This window comes from Diachasmimorpha longicaudata, chromosome 1, assembly GCF_034640455.1.
Source record: "Diachasmimorpha longicaudata isolate KC_UGA_2023 chromosome 1, iyDiaLong2, whole genome shotgun sequence".
Taxonomy (NCBI): Eukaryota; Metazoa; Arthropoda; class Insecta; order Hymenoptera; family Braconidae; genus Diachasmimorpha; species Diachasmimorpha longicaudata.
The window spans coordinates 8,035,652-8,055,336 of NC_087225.1; the positions used below are offsets into that span (position 1 = coordinate 8,035,652).

A 19,685-nucleotide genomic window follows, 5' to 3' on the forward strand; every position below is an offset into this window, starting at 1 on the left:
CGGCATTAATGTGGTGTGAATCAAGACCCCAAAGGAGGAAAAAAAAAACCCGACGGCGAAAGGCGGAACACGAGTCACCGTAGGAACGGGGAAGCGTGTAAAGCTCTCCCTTCCGTCTGGTTTTTCAGTCGGGCATCGAACGCGTTGGTGACTCGTCCGTTCCTCACCGATCGTCTCTACTTATTATTATTTGTCCCTCTTCATAAACATCGCGAGACCTTGAGTGACACGAGCAATAACAACAAATCACCAAATTGCCAGAAAATCCTACACAGTTGAAGGAATAATTGACAAATAATTCAAGTGCTGTCGTTTGATTTATTTGCCACCGGGTGCTCGCAGTTATCGCATCGCGCATCCAATTGCGTCAATTCAGGTGGTGTGTTAACCCCCTCGTGATGCGCCGTCGCTAAACACATCGCCCTTCGTATGAGTTTTAAATAAATATTTAAGAGAGAAACGAATAATCAAAAGTGCCACGAATCAAAATATATTTTCCCTGTGAATCATCGAAATTTTACTGACTGAAGGGGTTGATCGGGTGACTCAGTGTTTTTGGATTTGAGTCGACGGACGTGGCAGGCCGTTCGGCTCAAATAAAATCCACCGAATGGAGGAAATTAATGGAAAAATGCATCATCAGGATCAACTGGATGCTGCATCCATCGACACAGATATTCTCAATCCATTTGTTCATCGATTGGAGCTTGACACTACTTATGACAAACTCAAGGTCGGTATTTAGATGGTTTTTGGGATTGAATGACAGGGATGTTCATATTTTTTTATGTAAAAATGGGGGAAGGTTGGTTTGAGGCAAATGTTTATTTAATCACAATTCATAAGCAGAAATGAGGCGAGAAATTATTTTTCTTGGTCGTTCTCAAAAGGGTCGTATTTCTTCAAGGAAAATTACATTACAACAAACTAGTCTTTACTCTACATTTTTCTGTTATTTTTGTGTTTATTTTCTATTTATATACCACTCTCGAGACGTTGTTCTGACACATCTCCCGGTTTTACATTTTTTCTGAAAATTCTGGGACAACTGAAAAATAATTCTTTACTTTCCCCGTTTCTCTTCATTTTTAGGGAAGAACTTCAATTTTGATCTCGTTTTTTGTGCAATTCCTTTACTCGCTGCATCATTCTCGTCCCCAAATAGAACCAGACACCGCAATATCAATCCCACGTGGCATCTAACCGTTTTACCCCCACTTCATTAGCCGCCTGATGAACGAAATAGTAAAACGGTTTATTCACTTGTATTCATTCGAATTATTGCGAGACATTTGACGTTGTATTGCAGGTGCAATAAAATAGTCGCGGACGATGGCATGCGATAATCGGATAACGGATTTGACGAGGCACACCGAGTGCAGCCGAGTGTTGTCCTGTCTGACTCAATCGACGAGATTCTACTGGGAAATTCATGTGATTTTAGCGACGTTGGCTTTTTGAAAATTAGACTGGTCGAGGGGTTTTTGTTGAGGCGATTCTAGTGGTTCACTCTCACCTTTGATGTGGTATCGGTCGTTGTGCCCTGGATGTGGGACAAAAATGTGGGTCACAGGAGAAACGTGCGGATCATACTGGCGGAATGACAACTTATACGATATATCGGACTTTAATGAACTTTTTAGAGGATTTTATAGGGAATTAGAGATGTTAATCGCTTACGAGCGATAATGACGAGGCTTCTGATGATCTGTAATTCATTAAATTATTTATACACATTGATTACCGTTTGAACTAATTAGGAATCGCTTCTGAATTGCTCAGATAAACCCATTTAATTGTTCAAGTTTTTTAAGGAGTGTATTTTTGCAACGAAGTTGCTAATTATTCATAGATTTTTATGGTGAATAGCTCAACCAAATGATATCCCCAAGTTTTGTTATAAAGTACTTTTTTTTATTTATTCACGATTTCACATTAGTTGTTATCAGTTACTGTCGGTGACGAATGATTGCGAAAACGATGAATAAATATTTTTTTTGCTCGATAAATTCAGAAGTTGCGTCAGCTCTCCTTTTAGCTCTTATTTTATCTTTTAAGTTTAATTGTTTGTTTTTCAATATTTATTTCCTTCTTCAAGTATCTTATAAAGTTTGTGATGCAAAAGTTAAGGCACTTTTCTATCGAACTCCCCCGAATTTTCCATGAGTTTTCAATGCGCATATATTTATTTTCCCGAACATGTTATATAAATTCTTAATCGATTCACAAAGTCTTACAAGTGCCTGCTCCAAATCCCCTTGAAGCACTGAAAAATCACAATTGTGAAACTTATTTGATGCATAAAGAAAAATAATGAAAGAAGAATTGAACGGACGGATACAGATACAGTTAAGAAAGTTATATTTCCTCGTTTGTGATACGGTCACGGCCACTGAGAAAGTACCACCAAGGCTATAACCGTCATTTTTACGGAGTTTTAAATTATCCGAGAGTCGACCTACTGATGTTTTTCATTGACAGAATGCGAATGTATAGTAAAAATTGTACATTAGATAGGCTACTGGGGAAAACTCGTGTTAACAGCGGCAAAAAAACATTACCAATATTTCATTATTTTATGGGAAAGTGGACATAAATTTGCGGAAAAGTGTCTGTTGGAGAGTACAGTTAGTGTGAGCGAGCCTTTACGAGGGAACTTTCTATTTAAAAACCAGCGCATGGCGAATTATCATTCAATACCCCAAGGGCCCATTTCACAAATTGACAAAGATATGTTTTGAATTATTAAACTGGGGAATAAGTTGTGGATTAGGTTGAATCTGAGATGATGACTTCGATAGAGATAGTGAAAGTTGACGTCGTATTCGATAGCTGTAGTGAGGCAACCACAGTCTTTCTAAGTTTTTTTAGAATATGGGGAAAGTGAACAGAAATCGTTGGAATATTTGGAGTCACTAGGCTTGGCATCTTTTTCAAATCAAGGAAGATGGTTTTTTATAGAGAAAAAAGTACTGGAGAAATTGCCCATAAAATTTAGTAAGTCGGGAACAAATTGTCGTTCAGAACAAAAATTAACAAATCAAAAATTAGTGACTCAGTTAAATTCAGTGACTTTTGTACTATTTTGCTCTGACATTTTGCAAAAATGCAAGTTCGCCTGTCTCCACTCAAATATTTTTCTATTTTTGTGGTCGAATGTCAGAGCTAGCATTTGATCATTTGGAGTCATATGGAACGATAATTTGATGAGCCTCATCGACAGCCGACTATTGAAAATGTAAAATAAGAAGAATTAGGTCTGAAATAACTTGCGAATTAGTCATATTGTTGAGTAGAATCGTGTCTAACTCGTATAATTAAAAAAAGATATCGGATGATGTGGGTCACGTGTTCTGAAAATAGTAATTAGAAAGCATTCTCCATTCATCAGCAAATGACAAGCCACCATTACATGTGAGTGAAATGATCCTTTGTTCTGAATATATTGAGTAAAGTAGGAACGACGTTTTTTTTTGGATCATTTGGACAAGTGGCAAACTAAAAACTCTCAGGAAATAATTACTAGAATGTAGAAGGGACTGAAAAAAATATCGTATTGACTCAAGAAGCGATGCAATTTTGAATTTAGAACTGTGTGAAATGAACAAAAAATTTGAAACTTTTTTTATTCTCCGACAGGAATGAGCCATCAGGTTTGAGGGGGAATTTTGAAAAAAAAATCAAACAATTATAATATTAACAGCCACTGCAAACATCAGGATAAATTTAGTTGAATAATAACGAGAGCATTCAATGTGTGTCACACATTGAAGAAATAGTAATTACAAAGTATCCTCGGAGCATAAAAATTCTCCCCATCATATGATTGAATCGATCTTTCGCTGAAGAAGAGGTCCGCGGCCTTTGGCCGACTTTCACAGACGAATTCGTCTGTGAATCGCTGAGAAAGAACGGGCACGATAAACGGTAATGAGAGGAGGATGGACGAACTCGTCGTACGACTTCCGACTTTAACCTCGATATACATCGATTGACCATATTTTTTCCCCCTCGTAAATCGATAACAATGATTAGGGGAGTCATTAGACCCCTGCGAGGGAAAAACGAGAGATTGGTACCGGCGGTTCCAGGCGCGTGCGCTGTTCTTTTGGATGAATCAATGGTGACTATCAGTCCGAAGGAAGAAAGGGGAGAATGTTGAGAATGTCTAACGGAAAATATGAGGAACGGTACATGCTCTACCGCAGGCCAGTGGTCCATTCGAGTCCGGGTCAATTTCGGAATCCGAAATTTCACATTTGGGTATTTTTATATCGCGTGTTAGATGTGGAGAACATTTCTCGAGGATTCGAAAGTGTTTTCACTTTAATTGAGAGATGTGGAATGGGGATAATGAGGTTAATGAATTAATGCATTAGGAAAAATATTTATTGTATAATATAGCGATTATATAACACGTGCGAAAAAATTTTACGAAAATCTGACAAATTCGACAGAAGTTTCTAAGTAATTTCTATTTATTTCTTCTCTAGGTTCGGAGACTCTCCCAACTCGTCTGTACAGTTTTTTAAAAGTAGAAGTTAAATACAAAGTTGTATAAATAAATTAAATTTTAATAATTGTTTGCAGACAGCATTTCTGACAGTAGCGCTGCTGCCCTTCCGCCTGGCAGCAATCACAGCCCTGGTGATAATGGCCTGGCTCCTCGCGTGTCTGGGCCTCCACGGACTCTCCGAGGAAGACCTCCGGCGTGCTCCCCTCACCGGATGGCGACGGTGAGAGCAAATATTTCAACTCAAACTGGGGAAACTTGTTTCACCTGACACTAACGCTTTGATACGTCTCGATAGTTTGACTTTGATATCTAGAAGTTTCATGTGGAGTTCACGATTCAAATTGTACATCAACATTGCGGCTGAATGTGGACAGAAATTGATGAGAAAAGTTGTGATGATTTTGTAATTATTCCTTCCATCCAGGAATAATAGAAATTATTCAAAATTTCAGAGAACTCGACAGCAATTTGCTTTACTAATATTATATTCCTCCTGAGAGGTTTTAAATGTTGATAACGATACTTTATCGATCATTCTACGAATAAAAATATTTTTCAACATAAAAAAGTTACACGGCGAATGAAGAAAAGGATATAAAAACCAACCAAAGCCCTTGAATGTCCTCAATTCAATAAGCCATCCGGAAACTTCTCGAGGCCTTGAACGACAGTTCGCAATCAAACTTAGCTGAATAATTCAAGCGTTACTTTGAATCGATGTAGCTCAGTGTCATTCACGCTCCGACTTTTTATTTCTCATCAATTTCAAAATGTGAACCGTAGTGAATGGCTTCGTCCCTCGCTCACTAACCAATGCTTATGTTAACGAACCCATCCCTAATATTGTCCTAACATAATTAGAGATATGAGGGTGCTGGTGTGCTGGGTGATGAGGGCAATGTTCGTCTGCGGTGGATTTCACCATTTGAAGGTCAAGGGCCAGAAGGCAACGACTAAGGACGCGCCAGTTCTCGCTTTGGCACCGCACTCGAGCTTCTTCGATGCACTGCCGGTCGTCTACCTCGGTGGTCCCAGCATCGTTGCCAAAGCCGAGACCGGGAGAATTCCATTTTTCGGAAGTAGGTCTATCAAGTGAAGCGAAAATGGCACATTATTCGCCAGTGGAAAATTCAATTCAGGAACTAAACTATCAAAGTAGACGGGAACTGATTTTCATTTCGCATTAATTATTAATTGCGAAATTCATAAGAAATTCTGAGATTTACCTAAATGGAATCATCTGTTGGCGATTATTCCGCTAGTTTCACGTCTGTGTCTGTCTTGAGAAATGCTTTTTGTGAAAATTAATGATTATTCAACATAATTTTGGCTGAACGGGAATTTCTTATCGCACGGTGTGACACTTTCCGATGGAAAGGTAGTTCATTCACAAGGTTTTTTTTTTTTCAATGGTAATAGTGTCTTCGTTGTAAAAGGTAAAAATAATGAACAGAACAATTACTTTTCGAATTGAATTTAATTCTCTGTTCGAAAAAATTGGAGATGAATATTATTTTCACGAATAAAAGCATTTCTCTCACTTGTGCTGTATTCTAACTCTGGTATAACTTTCCGGATTTAATTTTTCCCGGGTAAATAATTAATTCACATCTATTAATGAAAAATACTGGTGGATGGGATTTTTAACGGCTATTCGTTGATACTATGAGTAAAATTTCTCTGGAACTGGTGACGGGTCGAATAATAAATGAGGAAAGATGAGAAAATGAGATGAATGAAAATACCACAGAAAAATAATCCCCTGGCTGTGCTATCTTGGCCGACTGACGTATCAGGCAGGCGGGATGAGAATAGTGGTTCGGGGGAGGCAGGCCACAAGGGCGGAAGCTCCAATACTCGTTGTTGCACCACACTCAACATTCATTGATGGAGGTATCGTCTACGTCACGGGTTTTCCGTCCATCATCGTCAGGAGAGAGTCGGGACTGAATCCTTTCATTGGAAGTATGTGATGATGATGATGCTTAATTCGGGAATCCCCTTCACCGGAGTTTATTTATTCCCCTTCAATTTTACTGAAACTCATTTTCGGTGTTTATTTAAATTGTAATTAAATTCAGGAGGAAGAAATATGACTGATGAGAATTAAATTATATACATAACTTCACGCACTATTTACACAACAGAAATTATTAATAAAAATTAATTATCACTGTATTAATATTACATTGCCAATTGAAATCCCATTCACCGGAATCTATTAGCGTTGAAGTCCCATTAAAAGAGATTTTTCAAACAATTTTATTCTCAATTGACATGACGAAGGAATAACATTGTCGATGGGAATAAAATTTCAGGAAGAGTTTCATCTCATTTTTCTTAATTAAAGAGTTACAATAATCGAAAATTTCGCGTGAAAATTTATTGATTGTGGGCATGATAACGAATATTACATTGATAATTTTATCCATCAGAATTGATAAATTACACTCAACCAGTATACGTCTGGCGGGACGACCCAAATTCTCGTCAAAATACAATAAAAGAGATAATAGAGCGAGCGACATCAAAGGAGGACTGGCCCCAAGTGATGATATTTCCCGAAGGTACCTGTACAAATCGCTCGTGCCTCATAACATTCAAGTGCGGTGCATTTTACCCCGGTGTGCCAGTTCAACCCGTGTGCATTCGCTATCCGAATAAATTGGACACAGTCACCTGGACATGGGAAGGCCCTGGAGCGTACGTTACCCCGCATTTACAAGCATTCTGTTGGTGTCGATTGTAATAAAAATCATGTGATTTCTTTTCAGATTGAAATTATTGTGGCTGACACTGACCCAGTTAAACAGCAGTTGTGAGATCGAGTTTTTGCCGGTGTATAGGCCCAGTGAAGCGGAGAAAACAGACCCCAAACTGTATGCCAATAATGTTCGACGATTAATGGCTGAGTGAGTACAAAGTAATTGGGGGGAACAACGCTGAGTAATTTAGAAATTCTCAGGGACATTTAATTCTATTCAAGGACTTGAAGGATCTTATTCGAAGGGAAAGGGACGATTCTTTAACATCGTGATTAACTAAAACAAATTTCATTGAATATTGCAGAGCCCTTCAGATACCAGTATCAGATTATACATACGACGACTGCCGAATAATCAGTAAAGCTCACTCCCTTCATCTATCCCACGCCTCCAGTATCGTCGAGGCGCACAAATTGCGGTATAAACTCGGGTAGGTAATACATTCTGAAATATTCAAGGGAGTTCCGTGTTTAACGTTGAATTCCCAATGGTGCAGTGTGAATAACTGCAGTTGAGGTTTCAAGCAAAAGTGCTATCTTTGTTCGCCAAGCTGTAAAATCGAAACAAATCATTAAATAGAAAATATATTCTCATAGATTAGCTTGTCTGGAAGGTCAGCAGTAAAACATGTTTTTTTTTACTATTTTCAATATTTAATTTTTTCGTTATTTCAGTCTTCAGAAAATTAAGGCTGAGGAGGAATTGGTGCAACAACGGATATCGAAATTCGGTGACTCAGTGGATCTGCAAGAGTTTGCGAGAATACTCAGGCTGGATCCAAAGGACCCATCAGTTCAGCAGTTATTCAGGATTCACGACAGGGTAGGAAATACTTTTCTCTTGGCCTTTTCAATAGGACATCAAACAATTGATCTTGTTTCTGTGCTCGTTATTTTTAACAGTCTTCAGAACTTATTCAATTTCACATGGGATTTCAGTTAATTAGAAAAATACTCTGTTAGCTAGAATATTTATTTATCAATTTTTTTGTCCATGTTCTATTATTAAAATATTGTCTAGCATATCTGATTACCAGACTAAAACATTCCAGACACAACATTCTTGGGATGAATTGTGTTCAATATAAAATATAAGATGAAACATAAAATCAGAAAAATCAGAGACATTAGGAAATAGTAATTTATTAAATATTTAAACGATGAGAGGGAAAAATTTTAGTTATACTAATTTGTGCTAAAGATGGAGTGAATTAAAAAAAAACCCTTGACTGAGTTTTGCCTTAAGTAATAACTTATCTTTTCTAGAGTATTGGTTATTACTTATGTTTTCTAGAGTTTGGTTTAAAGGAAATGGCACTGATTTTATGCTCTATTTCCAAGTAACTCTCAACTTGTTTGACTGTCTAATAAAAATAATGTGGGCTTCTAGACATTGTTTTATTTTATTGTTATCATGAAATGGAATATTCACAACGCAATTGGTTCGCACATAATTAAGCCATATCGCTCAAATCACCATACGAGGATGCAGATATACATATGTGCCACGTCTAGGGGCATAAATAAACGAACATAACAATGCGGAACTTCTTACATTTATCGATAATTATTTACTAATAAATAATAAACTTCAATTGGGAAGGACCTTTACCCTGTGATCTATAATTTAAATAATTAGATCTTTATGTTATCACTACAACAGACATATTAATTTCAGAATAATCGGGGGCGTGTGGACCTCGAGGAGTACATATTCACAGTTCTGGCAATAGCGAATGCAAATACCGAGCTAGACCTCGTGGACATCGCCTTCGAGGTAAGCGATATTATCGTTTTCATTTGAATTTTAGTTTGACTTTATGGGGGCTTTCCAGGTTTGTGACTCGAACGGCACCAAGTGTCTTAATGCCAAGGAGTTGCAGAAGGTTCTGCGACTCTCCTTGCAGTTACATTCTGAGGAGTGCGATAGAATATTCCTGCAGGCATGTCGAGAAGCTGGTGGAGGTGACTCAGTGACATTAGGTGAGCAGAAATTATTTGATACCTTAGCCGTTAGTACATAAATTGTTAGTAAGACGCCTCGGATTTGATGCAAGAAAAATGGGGACTGACTAAACTGTGGACCACTTTCTAAATGAAATATTGTTTAAATTTCCAGAGGACGTAATAAGTGTACTAGGCACTCGGCCCGAATACTCTCATCTATTCTCATCTGACACTGACGAGAGACGAAAAAAATCCATTTGAGAGTGTCTCTTCGGCTCGTCAGAAAGTCCCCAAGTGATCAGGAAGAACCGGGACACGGACAAGCCGCTGCTAACAGGTGTCTGCTCACCCGTTTAAAAGCCTAGACGCAACTTTGAAAAGTCAATGTTCTTCCTCATCAAGTTCTCCCCATATAAAAAACATGTAAATAGGGATGCATGAATACTTCGAAACCCAGAGAATTAAATCAAAGAGCAATTTTCCCTTAGTGCGAATGGATCAGACAGACATGCAGTGAAATAGATTCTTATCAATTAGATAGATTGCTCAGGGCTAGCGAGTACGGATTGAGCCGCTCGACAATTAAAAATCGCAGTTCATCCTTCATTTAGGTGCTAGGGACAAAAAAATATTCAAAATTCGATTGAAAACAAAATTTATTGAAATCGCTCAGTATAAATACGTTCAACTATCTATAATACTTAATAAAAATGTATGTAACAAAGAGATTAGAAAGACAAGGCAATTGTTAACACTCAGAAAACGATTGTATAATTGATTCGATGGAAATTAATATAACATAATTTAATGTAAAAAAACACATATAAATTTATCTTGCATAACGCATACTGTATGTATATATTTATTCAACTGTAAATATAGATAAAATAAAATATTCTTACAAGATGAAGACTCTCGGAACGACAATTTTTTTTTACAATCCTATGAATTATTCAAAAATATCTCTCTCTATATTAGATTCAGCAAAGTTAAAATACTGTAAGTACAATTTTATCGCCAAGATGATAAATTCAACTAGTTCATTCGTAATTATCTGACACATTTAGCATTTTTCTTTGCGTGTTAATGACTATGTAATGTCTATTTCCCTATCGATAAATTGAACATAACATTTGTGCATTCTCCCTTGGAAAATAAATTATTCGAATACAACTGTTGGTAATTAAAAAAAATGAATACGTTGTTATGAATAATACATTAGCAGTAATTGAGGAATAGTAGGTGCTGAGTCCTCTCCCCAATCTGAATACTTTCCATTGAGTAAACTAGAGAGATGTGAATGTTGTTCCCCACGAGATGGAGAACGCGTTAATTATCCCAGCATTCAAACTCGTCACGCAAAGAAAAATGCTATTACTGGATGTAAAGGCACCGTATGAAAATTCAATTCTCTTCACTCTGTTGAACCCCTCATCATAATTTACTTCTTCCGGAATATACTAGGCATACTGGGGGAATTTGGCTTTTGCGTGAATATCTTTGACATTATCTGACGCATGTCCTCGACCCCTTGGCCGACATTAGCACTGGCTAGGGAGAGAGAGAGCCCGGAACTAGCAGAAATAGATCTGTTGAAATGTACAAATTACAATTAAAAATTCAGTTGATCAGAGGGAAGGAAATAAAAAATAGCTACCTCTCAATAGGCTTCGGTAGATCCTGCCTGGACTCAGCCTCCCTGATGAGCGACCTAACAGTTTCCCTCTGCTGTGGTAGTACATTCCCCACCATGGTCTCCAGATACCTTAGCCCGGGCAACAGTACTCCACTGACACACTTATCACTCAACGAACAATAAACGATGATCGAATAAGCATCGACAAGAGCTGATGCCAGATCAACCCTTCGGTTCTGCTGCAATGCAGAAGCAGTGATCCCCGTCAGTTGTGTCGTGATTACATCCTCGACGTAGTACTGCGGGCAATTGGGTGCAATATGCGCCAGAGTTGTCACAAGGGGAACGGCTAATGTAGGTGGGACACCCTGAGGTTCCCTAGCAATGGTTTCCAACGTCAATCTTCCCTTATCCTTTGCCTCCCTGGAGCTACTCTCCATGATCAGCCTTCCCAAGGCACTGATCGCCCCAGCCTTCACAATCAGATCTGAATCAGAGGCTAGAGTGACAATAGCTGGAGCTATCCTCGCAGATACGAGCCTTTCCCCAACACTCCCAATAATTTCAGCAAACAGCCTGGCTGTAACCGTCCTGACACTGGCCCTTTGATGAACCACTCCATCCCACAGTGCAGTGAGAACACTCTCTACGACCCTAGACTGCTTGCAGAGCCTCTTGATCCCAACAATCAAACTAGAAACATCAACTCCAGACATCGCACATATGACCACAAAATTCTTGATGTTTTTGGACAGCTCTGTAGGGTCTAGTGTCGATATTATCGTCAGATAAATAGGTATAACGCAGAGATTCATACCCGGGTCCTTCCCAGATAACGACGTCAACCCCTCCTCCAGTCTCCTCACCTCTCCTTCAAAAGCCTTTTTAATTCTGTACTGAGTGACATAAAGACCGAATCCCTCGCACAGGGCCTGCACATACCCCATTAAACAGTTTAAAACAGTCTCCTGAGTGACGTCCAGTCCCTTCGCCATCTCGAGGATATCTGGAATAAGTTTATTCGTGAACCACTCGAGCTCTGGCCAAGTGTCCTCCGCCCAGATGTGTGACAAAAACGTATTCAATAAAATTCCGATATCCTCAGTGTCCTCACAGAATACGTTGGGGTTGGTAATACTAGATTTACAGAGAGAAATTATCTCCCGAGGGATTTCCGAAGAGACATCGTCTTGAATACTAGACTTGACAACCGGAGAATTAACCACAGAGACGATAGTATGAGGTAACAAAATTGTGAGGACTGTGAGAGAGGCGCAGGCCCTTTCTCTCTCTCTATGATCCTTCCCAGGGGAGTGGTTGGGTCTCAGTTGATTCTTCAACTTTCCCAGAATCCTGGGAAGCAGGTGAGACTGCAGACGTTTCAGAGAGAGGGCCCACTGTGCCAGGATGGGAAGCAGAATCATCGATGCTGCGCTAAAGACCTCAGGGCTGGTGTCCTCAAGGGCAGTGAGAGCCAACTCCTCACACTGGAAGTATTTATCAGGATCGTCCATTAGTGCCACCAGGAGAGAGAGGCTCTGGATGACTGAAGCCCTGACTGATGGCTCTTTATCTTCCAGAAGCATCTGCTGGAGCATTGAGATCATTAATGAATTCCTGATACCACTGGGGGTGTAGGGGGCCAGGGCTGAGCAGCATTCTGATGACAATAATCGTCGCTCTGAGTATTTGTGCTGGCTCTGCTCCCAACAGATAGTGAGAATCTCCTCTGGCCCTGGCGGGGAGTCCTCAATCTTTATTATTGAGACGAGACCTCCCAAGAGAATTCTTCGCTCATCCTCTTGGGGTTTTTTCTTGAGATTGAACAGCAGTTGTAGGAGCTTCTCGCGCTCAGAGGAATCAGAGTGCAGACGAATTGTGTTCAGAATGAGGGGAATTATCTCATCTCGCTTGTTCAGGACAATGTTGGGCGTGATCTTAGGAAGGGTAATGGCGACGACGTCGATGAGAGCGTCTTGAGTGCCGTCTGAACCGAAGGGGGAAGCTGTTATCAAGCAGTGGGCCAGGACTTCGCGTTTGAAACGCGTCGGGAGGGCACGGGAGGGAGAGTTGGGGAGGGTCGGGGTCTCCACGGTTACGTCCATTCGAGGAAGATGGATCCGGGTCCAGTCCTTGTCACCGGGATCGGTGTCTCCAAGGGAAACTACTACTGAGATGCTGTCCTCCTCCTCTGGGTCCTAGAGAGAAACAAATAATTTTTTTTTCATTTTCTAAAGCAAGACATGAAAATAATTTTCTTCCTTCTACATACCTCCTTCGTCGTAGTTTCCCTTGGACTCTCCAGCATCTCGAACTTGTCAGGAGTAGTCGAACTAGAACTCAAGGTTTGAACAATTTGAGCAGCATTTTGATGTCCTTGAGATTTCCCCGAAGCTAGTCTCTCCTCAAGCTCCTTATTGATCCCCTGAAGGGACTCAACCTGCCCCTGGAGACCCTCAACCTTCTCCATCAACTTCGTCACTTCGACTTCGTACTCCCCCCTTGACTTTTCCTCCTCGAAGTGAGTTTGCATCCCAGCCTCAGCAGACGGAGGTTTATCGTATCCACCCGCCCTCAGGAACTCCCTGTAAACTTGCACTAAATCCGGTGGCTTCGGTATATTCAACCCCACGTCCTCCCAGTCCTCAAAGTCCTGATCCTCATTCTCATCACTGAACGTTATCGAAGTTAATTTATAAGACCTCGCTAATAAATACTCATAGATGAGGAAATTGAGTGCTCGTTGCTCATGAGGTTTTATCGGCTGTTCACTCAGTGAATTTCTCTCTGAATTTTTATCAGGTGTCGTTTCCGACTCTGTTACAACTGTTAAATTAGCTCTGAGAGCTGATATGTTCTCCCTGGCTTTTCTCAACTCAAACTCAAGAACAGCAACTCGTTCGTCAACACCTCCACCATCCTCAGAGTACCTTGAAATATCCAGGGAATCTAAGGTTACCTGACTGCTAGAGCGATGCATGGGGAGAAATGGTTCTGGCTTCATGCTCTGGCACTCGAAGTTGTTGGGATTCGCGAAGAAGTCTCTAAGAACAGGAATTTCCCTTCCTGCCTCACAGAGCTCAGCGTGGAGTTCCAGAGCCGTCAACAAGAGTTTCTCATTCAACAACTTGGTGGCTATGTCGTTGTATGAGAGCTTCTCGATGATTGAAGGCTGGGGGATAACCTCCTCCCCCAGGGCTTCCATCGTTTATGCTTAAGGAACACCTGATTATTGGTAAATTGATTCTATGAGGATTCGGAAGTACTCACGTACTCACTTTTGTAAGGACTGATCAGGGGCTGGAAAGTGACGATATTAATGCAACATCTGTGATGGGAATGACAACACATCGTGACGTCACATTGTGTTATGTTTGGTTTTTAGTTGAGGGCTGATAAGTTCTCGCAGGTACCGCGAGATAGCGCAGCAGCCTTTTTGTTAAAACGACGGTACACGGCAAAGAGGATCGAGCCTCTACTTTAATCCTTTAATGTATCTTCTTTGGTTAGTACTGACCGGTACAGCTGAGGGGGTCACCGTTTATGCTCGCGGCTGGCTGCGACCAAAAGAACGTCGTATGATCAACGGGTTATTTTTTGTTACAAAATGACCTAATTAAAATGCTTCGTTAGTCTCTCGTTTATTATTGAATAGATAATCTAAATAGACTTCTGTGGGCTACATTTGCCACTAACCAGTAAGTCGGCCGGCAAAATTCTAACCTTTTTTTGCTTTATTTTGAGATTTGAAAAATTGGTAACAGGAACTTTCTTAGGTATAATGGGAATTAATGATGGGTAATGAAGCACATGAACTTTTTATCAATTAAATATTTATTTCTATTCACGAAGAACATCTTACACATCATAACTAAATTTCTTACAAAGTGCTTTTTTTATTGTTGGAAACAAATCTGTACAGAATGAGGAATACTTCTGCAGGGACAGAAGTTGTTTATTGCAATTAATTAATTAATTAGTATGAAACTGGTGGATAAAACCATTTGTTTTTCTGAATAATAGTGCGATCTTATTTCTTTTGAAAATTCATCCTATTGGAATAGGAAGGTTTCTTGATATTTTAAGCCTCAATTATCCTCGAGATCAAGCCATTATTGATGGCGTTGTTGGGATTGTGAGTCAGGCTCATCAGGTTTGAACATTCCCCTGGAACATTTTTTAATGACAAAATTTTGCCTGACGAACGACTCCACCTCACACGAGTTTCTTTGCCTCGAAAAAGCTCTTCAAGTGTCTCATTTGCCAGGCACCCATGGCTAGGAGAATTACAGTTTGTGTCACTGACCACCATAATACTCGACGGTTTGTGCTCTCCGACGTCTGCCTAAAACGCTCCTCTCGATACTACATACAAAAATCAAAGGGGTCATCAAAGTGATCTTTACTTAAACATATGTGATTAAATAGGGGCATTAAGAACTCCATGTCATTACCCTCTGATAATTCTGCTCTTTAGTAATCTGCTCGACCTGATCCAACAGCTGACGAACTCGTAGTTGAAGTTTTGATAATTTCTCCTTCTGTGCAAGATTTGCATAGTCGATTGTGTGATCACCAACTTGAATATCCAAATGTACTCTCTGCAAAGACGAAGAAAATATTTCAAAAAATTTATAATTTATCATATGCGATAGTTATGTCTCAAAGAAATCCTGGAATTTTCGTATACAAACTACGAAAACTATTCAAAAATCTCACCAGTTGTGTTCCACTGAACCAAGCAGTGCTGTTGGAATACAGACAGATTACATGTTCTCCAGGGGTGTGTGAGGTGAATGAAATTTTTCCTTCCGAACTGTAGACTCTGGATAAAATAGTTTTGTCATCAGGATCTCTAACCTCAACATGCATACCTATGCCTGGACTGCTTGGCATAAATCCACCACTCCTGGGGTCGAAAAGTTCGACCTTGTAATTCACTGTCAAATAAATCCAAGTCAGCATTTGTCAATAACTTTCAATAATTGGGTGTTGAAAAAATTACCTAAAACAGTGGTTTCATCTGGAATTTCCTCAATGAAGCACTTTCGTTCAGTTTCACCGATGTGAAAATACAGGCCAGATGTACATTGCACTAGAACAAGTGCCAATAACCCAACGTACTTAATCATTATAACTCGATAATCACTGAGTGAACTATCTATGAATTGTTATTTGTCCACTTATTCCGATTGATAAACTTAAATTAATAAAGACGTGGAAGAAAATAAGTAATATTGCATAAACTGAACAGTCGGCGCACACGTCATCTACGACAGTCAAAAATGGCCATTTGACGTGAAGTCTGCCGAGAGCGGAGAAACGTGGAACGTGGCTGTCGAAACGAGTCGAATCGATTACGGGAGACATCGATTAGTCGAGAGCGAGCACCAATCTCGAGTGTAATGTCAGAAAGACAGAACGACAGAAGGAACCGAATGGACTAGATTAAGCAACAACAAAACATGGATGTGGCTGTGCTCGTGGCTATTGCCGCAGGACTAGTGACTCTAATTGTTCTACTCACTTTATTGTCACGTAAAAAACTAAGTACGTTCGAAATTTATCTTGTTGACACAACAATCAGATTGTTATGTTTGTGTATTCGTAGAGAGAAAGATGGATTTGACAGACATAACCTATAATTCACCTTTCCCATCTGTTAACAAAAAAAATGAAAGTATAATCATTTTCACAATTTCAGCTAAGAATGAAGTACCTGAAGAAGCAGCCGTCCGAGGTCAACCGGTGCGTCGAGCTGCTGGTGTTCGTAATGCCCGACGTCGGATGCAAGATAGAATGCATCGAGCCCCACAGGAGGAGGAGGCAAACGATGCATCAGACGAAGATGAGAACGTTGATCCAGCAGATAAGCCAGAAATCATAGAAGGAAAAATGGGTGCGAAGAAAAGGGCGAAGCTTGAGGCCAAAGCTGAAAGGAAACAGCAGCGAGAAGCTTTGGAGAGAGAACGTGAGGAAAGGAAGAAGAGAGAGCAGCAAGCACAGGAGGAATCAGATAAGCGCCGAGAGAAGGAGAAGCTTGAAGCATTGGCCCGAGAAGACGAGGAGAAAAAAGCGAGAGAGGAGAAAGAAAGAATTGAAGCTGAAGAGTATTTAAAAATGAAGGAGGCCTTCAGCATTGAGGAGGAGGGATACGATGTTGCTAATGAGGAGGAGCAGAAAAATCTTCTTCAAGAGTTTCTCGACTACATTAAGTCTAATAAAGTAGTTATTCTGGAGGATCTAGCCGGCCATTTCAATCTGAAAACACAGAGTGTAATAGAGAGAATTCAAGATCTTCAGGTAAATGGTCGACTCACTGGAGTTATTGATGACAGAGGAAAGTTTATTTATATATCTCAGCAGGAGCTTGAGAGTGTAGCCAAATTCGTCAAGCAGAGGGGTAGAGTCAGTATCACTGAACTCGCTGAGAACTCCAACAGACTCATCAATCTCAATTGTGAACAGACTAAAGTTATTGAAACGAGTTGATTATGAAATTTTAAAAGCAATTGTACATATACTGTATTTTTAAGTAAAAAAGGAAGATTTTCTTTATAGAATTTTTAAAAATCTGTGTTGTACTACTTCAAATGTGAAATCCATTCTTTCTGCTTGATAAAGAAATGATGATTGATTATGAAAAAATATCACGCCAATAATCTTACTCCTGTTTTGAAGATAGACTGCTATAACTTAATGCTGAATAATATACATGATAAATATTCCTTAGGTGAGCATGAATGATGAAAAAACTGAAGTTTTGTAATAATATTATTATTATCGATACTGTCGATTTTGTTGGCGACGTTATTAGTGCTGTTCACTCCTTATAAATACTCTCGTTGCAGCTTATTATTTTACTGTGACAATGTTTTAAAACTGAGGAGAGACTAAGCATGCATCAATTACGAGAGAAATGTGGAAAATTGCCAAGGAATCACTATAGTTTACTAATTTTCGAAAGCGCAAATCGAGTAATAACGACGCCTTCTTATTCAATAATGCAATCCATTCTTTATTTATTCATTTGTGAATTATTTACCGAATGCTCATTCAATTACTTGTCCCCACTACTGAAATCCTTTGTTTCAATGCCCTCTTTATGGACGTCGCACAAAGAGGTCAATATCTCAATGAAATTAAAACAATGAAAATATTATTTTTATTGTTCAGTGCAGGAGAAAATGTTTTCTTTTTTCTTAAGCAAACTCGTTTGCTCAGAAGTTGGAATTCTGGGCGTGATAACTTTTTTTTCTCTCTGCGGGATGAAATATTCCGAAGTTAGGTTGAAAATTCTGACGACACTTGGTTCGATGTTGCATCAGATTCTAGTTTACCTTAAAGTGCAAGTTGCAACTGTGTTTCTTTTCCATCCTTATTTTTATTATTCATCTCATGATCTTAATGCTTTATAAATTTACATGAAATTCTTTTTTAATGAATAACTGCAATAAAGGAATTGAAAGTTTCAATTGATGAAGTATCGTTTCTTGTTGTAATGGGGAAAAAATCCAATGGTCAGGCTGTAGAACGTTATTTTAGGGTATCTTTAAATGTACCCATCGAGGGACTTTGTGAGCAGATGAGAAAAAGGCCCTTTACAAATATTGTGAAAATCTGTCAAGATTGAGATCATTTAACGATCACAGTGGGCTTCTAACTTCGCCCGAATTGTTAATTGCAATCCAGACTTCTATTTTCGGCGAGCAGATTAGCATAATTCAGGCCTATCTGAAAACTGACGACGACATTCCACCTTCTACGCTGAAATGCGCACGTATTCAGTCGGCTTTGACTCTAGAGAATCATCATTGAGTCATTGGCTACATCAAAATAGAGCTGAGACATCGATGCAAAATCGATCAAAATTCATTCAGCAACAGACCAAAAAAAGAAAATCAATTTTCTAAAAAATCGAAGAAGTTTTGGATGGAGCACACGTTAGCTGCATGGTCTTAAGGTCGTGAAGTACCGCAGAAAAGAAGGGGAGAACGTGTATTAAGCCAAGAGAACACGGCCAACAGGTCGCAGTCGTAGACCGCGACGCGCAACGTCCATTTGGATTGTCTCATAAATTTTTATCAAAATTCCAAAATCATTTCAAAATTATCGTTAAAATTTTTTTCGATTCTTTGGTTCCAAGGAAAATTCAATATTTTTGTAACTTCAAGTGATTGTGCATACCTTATGTGTCCATGAGGTGCAAAGTCTTAGACTGCCAAGGCAATTCCCCAACATTTCTACCCAGTGTGAGGTGAGCTAATAAATTAGTTCGTCCCCTCTTTATAGTCATTCGTTAAAATCAATGTCATTTATTGCGAGTATTTATTTAAGATCGCAAAGATCTCAATGAATTATAGATTAAAAATGTATTGGGTCGATTTTTAACTAACAATAAGTCGGATAATAGATGGGATGTCTATGAGGGGAGAGATAGAATCATAGAAAAGACAATTGGTTGTGTGAGACACAATGAACTAGCCGTGAATTAATAAATTTTTGAATGGAAATATTCTAGACTTGCTAAAAATCTAAGGACTCGAAAAGGAAGTCGTCGTGGTAACGCTGGCAATCGCTTAGAACTGACGGTCCTCGTTCACTTGCATCACGTACCGTAGGGTAAGTAAACTATTTTTAAAAATTCATAAAATTTTATACATAAATAATTTCCAGGATATTATTTTCTCACGTCTATGTCATCAATCAATTTTTATTCTTCAAGTTTCAGATATACACCTATTTCGAAAGGAGCTACGACGCCGCTCTTCGTAGTTACCAAAGTGTATTAAGAGCTCATAGTATTGTAAATAAAATCAATC

The 19,685-nt window shown here is 39.3% G+C and overlaps 4 protein-coding genes across 9 annotated transcripts; 2 read left to right on the forward strand and 2 right to left on the reverse strand.

Moving 5' to 3' along the window:
• The first annotated feature begins 128 nt into the window (after positions 1–128).
• Positions 129–10,137, forward strand: LOC135165961 (lysophosphatidylcholine acyltransferase). 3 transcript variants are annotated; one of them, XM_064127829.1, is made up of 11 exons: positions 597–733; positions 1,310–2,348; positions 4,591–4,736; positions 5,378–5,595; positions 6,952–7,219; positions 7,291–7,428; positions 7,586–7,711; positions 7,956–8,103; positions 8,959–9,057; positions 9,116–9,263; positions 9,400–10,137. In XM_064127829.1, the coding sequence occupies exons 3-11, from the start codon at positions 4,654–4,656 to the stop codon at positions 9,486–9,488; spliced, it is 1,317 nt and encodes a 438-aa protein (XP_063983899.1). In that variant the 5' UTR covers positions 597–733; positions 1,310–2,348; positions 4,591–4,653; the 3' UTR covers positions 9,489–10,137. The 3 variants fall into 3 exon arrangements, with proteins under 3 accessions (XP_063983881.1, XP_063983890.1, XP_063983899.1); XM_064127811.1 differs by lacking the exon at positions 1,310–2,348 and having other exon boundaries at positions 129–733; XM_064127820.1 differs by lacking the exons at positions 1,310–2,348; positions 5,378–5,595 and adding an exon at positions 6,267–6,481 and having other exon boundaries at positions 129–733.
• Positions 9,866–14,241, reverse strand: LOC135165939 (RAB11-binding protein RELCH homolog). Of its 4 annotated transcripts, none has more exons than XM_064127766.1 (4): positions 14,142–14,241; positions 13,136–14,076; positions 10,885–13,061; positions 9,866–10,816 (listed from the first exon to the last, which is right to left on the reverse strand). In XM_064127766.1, the coding sequence occupies exons 2-4, from the start codon at positions 14,066–14,068 to the stop codon at positions 10,669–10,671; spliced, it is 3,258 nt and encodes a 1,085-aa protein (XP_063983836.1). In that variant the 5' UTR covers positions 14,069–14,076; positions 14,142–14,241; the 3' UTR covers positions 9,866–10,668. The 4 variants fall into 4 exon arrangements, with proteins under 4 accessions (XP_063983836.1, XP_063983855.1, XP_063983845.1 ...); XM_064127785.1 differs by having other exon boundaries at positions 14,138–14,219; XM_064127775.1 differs by having other exon boundaries at positions 13,136–14,088; positions 14,142–14,214.
• A 438-nt stretch (positions 14,242–14,679) lies between these two features.
• Eca (eclair) lies at positions 14,680–16,136 on the reverse strand. The gene is made up of 4 exons (XM_064127912.1): positions 15,869–16,136; positions 15,583–15,803; positions 15,318–15,464; positions 14,680–15,228 (listed from the first exon to the last, which is right to left on the reverse strand). The coding sequence occupies exons 1-4, from the start codon at positions 15,993–15,995 to the stop codon at positions 15,079–15,081; spliced, it is 645 nt and encodes a 214-aa protein (XP_063983982.1). The 5' UTR covers positions 15,996–16,136; the 3' UTR covers positions 14,680–15,078.
• A 107-nt stretch (positions 16,137–16,243) lies between these two features.
• LOC135165979 (DDRGK domain-containing protein 1) lies at positions 16,244–18,338 on the forward strand. The gene is made up of 2 exons (XM_064127839.1): positions 16,244–16,413; positions 16,568–18,338. Exons 1-2 carry the CDS (start codon positions 16,329–16,331, stop codon positions 17,353–17,355), a joined length of 873 nt encoding a protein of 290 aa, XP_063983909.1. The 5' UTR covers positions 16,244–16,328; the 3' UTR covers positions 17,356–18,338.
• The last annotated feature ends 1,347 nt before the right edge of the window (positions 18,339–19,685 follow it).

Excerpts from the sequence above, each read along its gene's own strand:
- LOC135165961 (XM_064127811.1), top strand. The coding sequence starts at position 611 with ATGGAGGAAATTAATGGAAAAATGCATCATCAGGATCAACTGGATGCT. Across the intron at positions 734-4,590 it reads CTACTTATGACAAACTCAAG|ACAGCATTTCTGACAGTAGC; the intron begins GTCGGTATTTAG and ends AATTGTTTGCAG. Across the intron at positions 4,737-5,377 it reads CCCCTCACCGGATGGCGACG|AGATATGAGGGTGCTGGTGT; the intron begins GTGAGAGCAAAT and ends TAACATAATTAG.
- LOC135165939 (XM_064127766.1), bottom strand. The coding sequence starts at position 14,068 with ATGGAAGCCCTGGGGGAGGAGGTTATCCCCCAGCCTTCAATCATCGAG. Across the intron at positions 13,062-13,135 it reads GGGAAACTACGACGAAGGAG|GACCCAGAGGAGGAGGACAG; the intron begins GTATGTAGAAGG and ends GTTTCTCTCTAG. Across the intron at positions 10,817-10,884 it reads CTACCGAAGCCTATTGAGAG|ATCTATTTCTGCTAGTTCCG; the intron begins GTAGCTATTTTT and ends ACATTTCAACAG.
- Eca (XM_064127912.1), bottom strand. The coding sequence starts at position 15,995 with ATGATTAAGTACGTTGGGTTATTGGCACTTGTTCTAGTGCAATGTACA. Across the intron at positions 15,804-15,868 it reads AGATGAAACCACTGTTTTAG|TGAATTACAAGGTCGAACTT; the intron begins GTAATTTTTTCA and ends TTTATTTGACAG. Across the intron at positions 15,229-15,317 it reads AAGAGCAGAATTATCAGAGG|TATCGAGAGGAGCGTTTTAG; the intron begins GTAATGACATGG and ends TTTTGTATGTAG.
- LOC135165979 (XM_064127839.1), top strand. The coding sequence starts at position 16,329 with ATGGATGTGGCTGTGCTCGTGGCTATTGCCGCAGGACTAGTGACTCTA. Across the intron at positions 16,414-16,567 it reads ATTGTCACGTAAAAAACTAA|CTAAGAATGAAGTACCTGAA; the intron begins GTACGTTCGAAA and ends TCACAATTTCAG.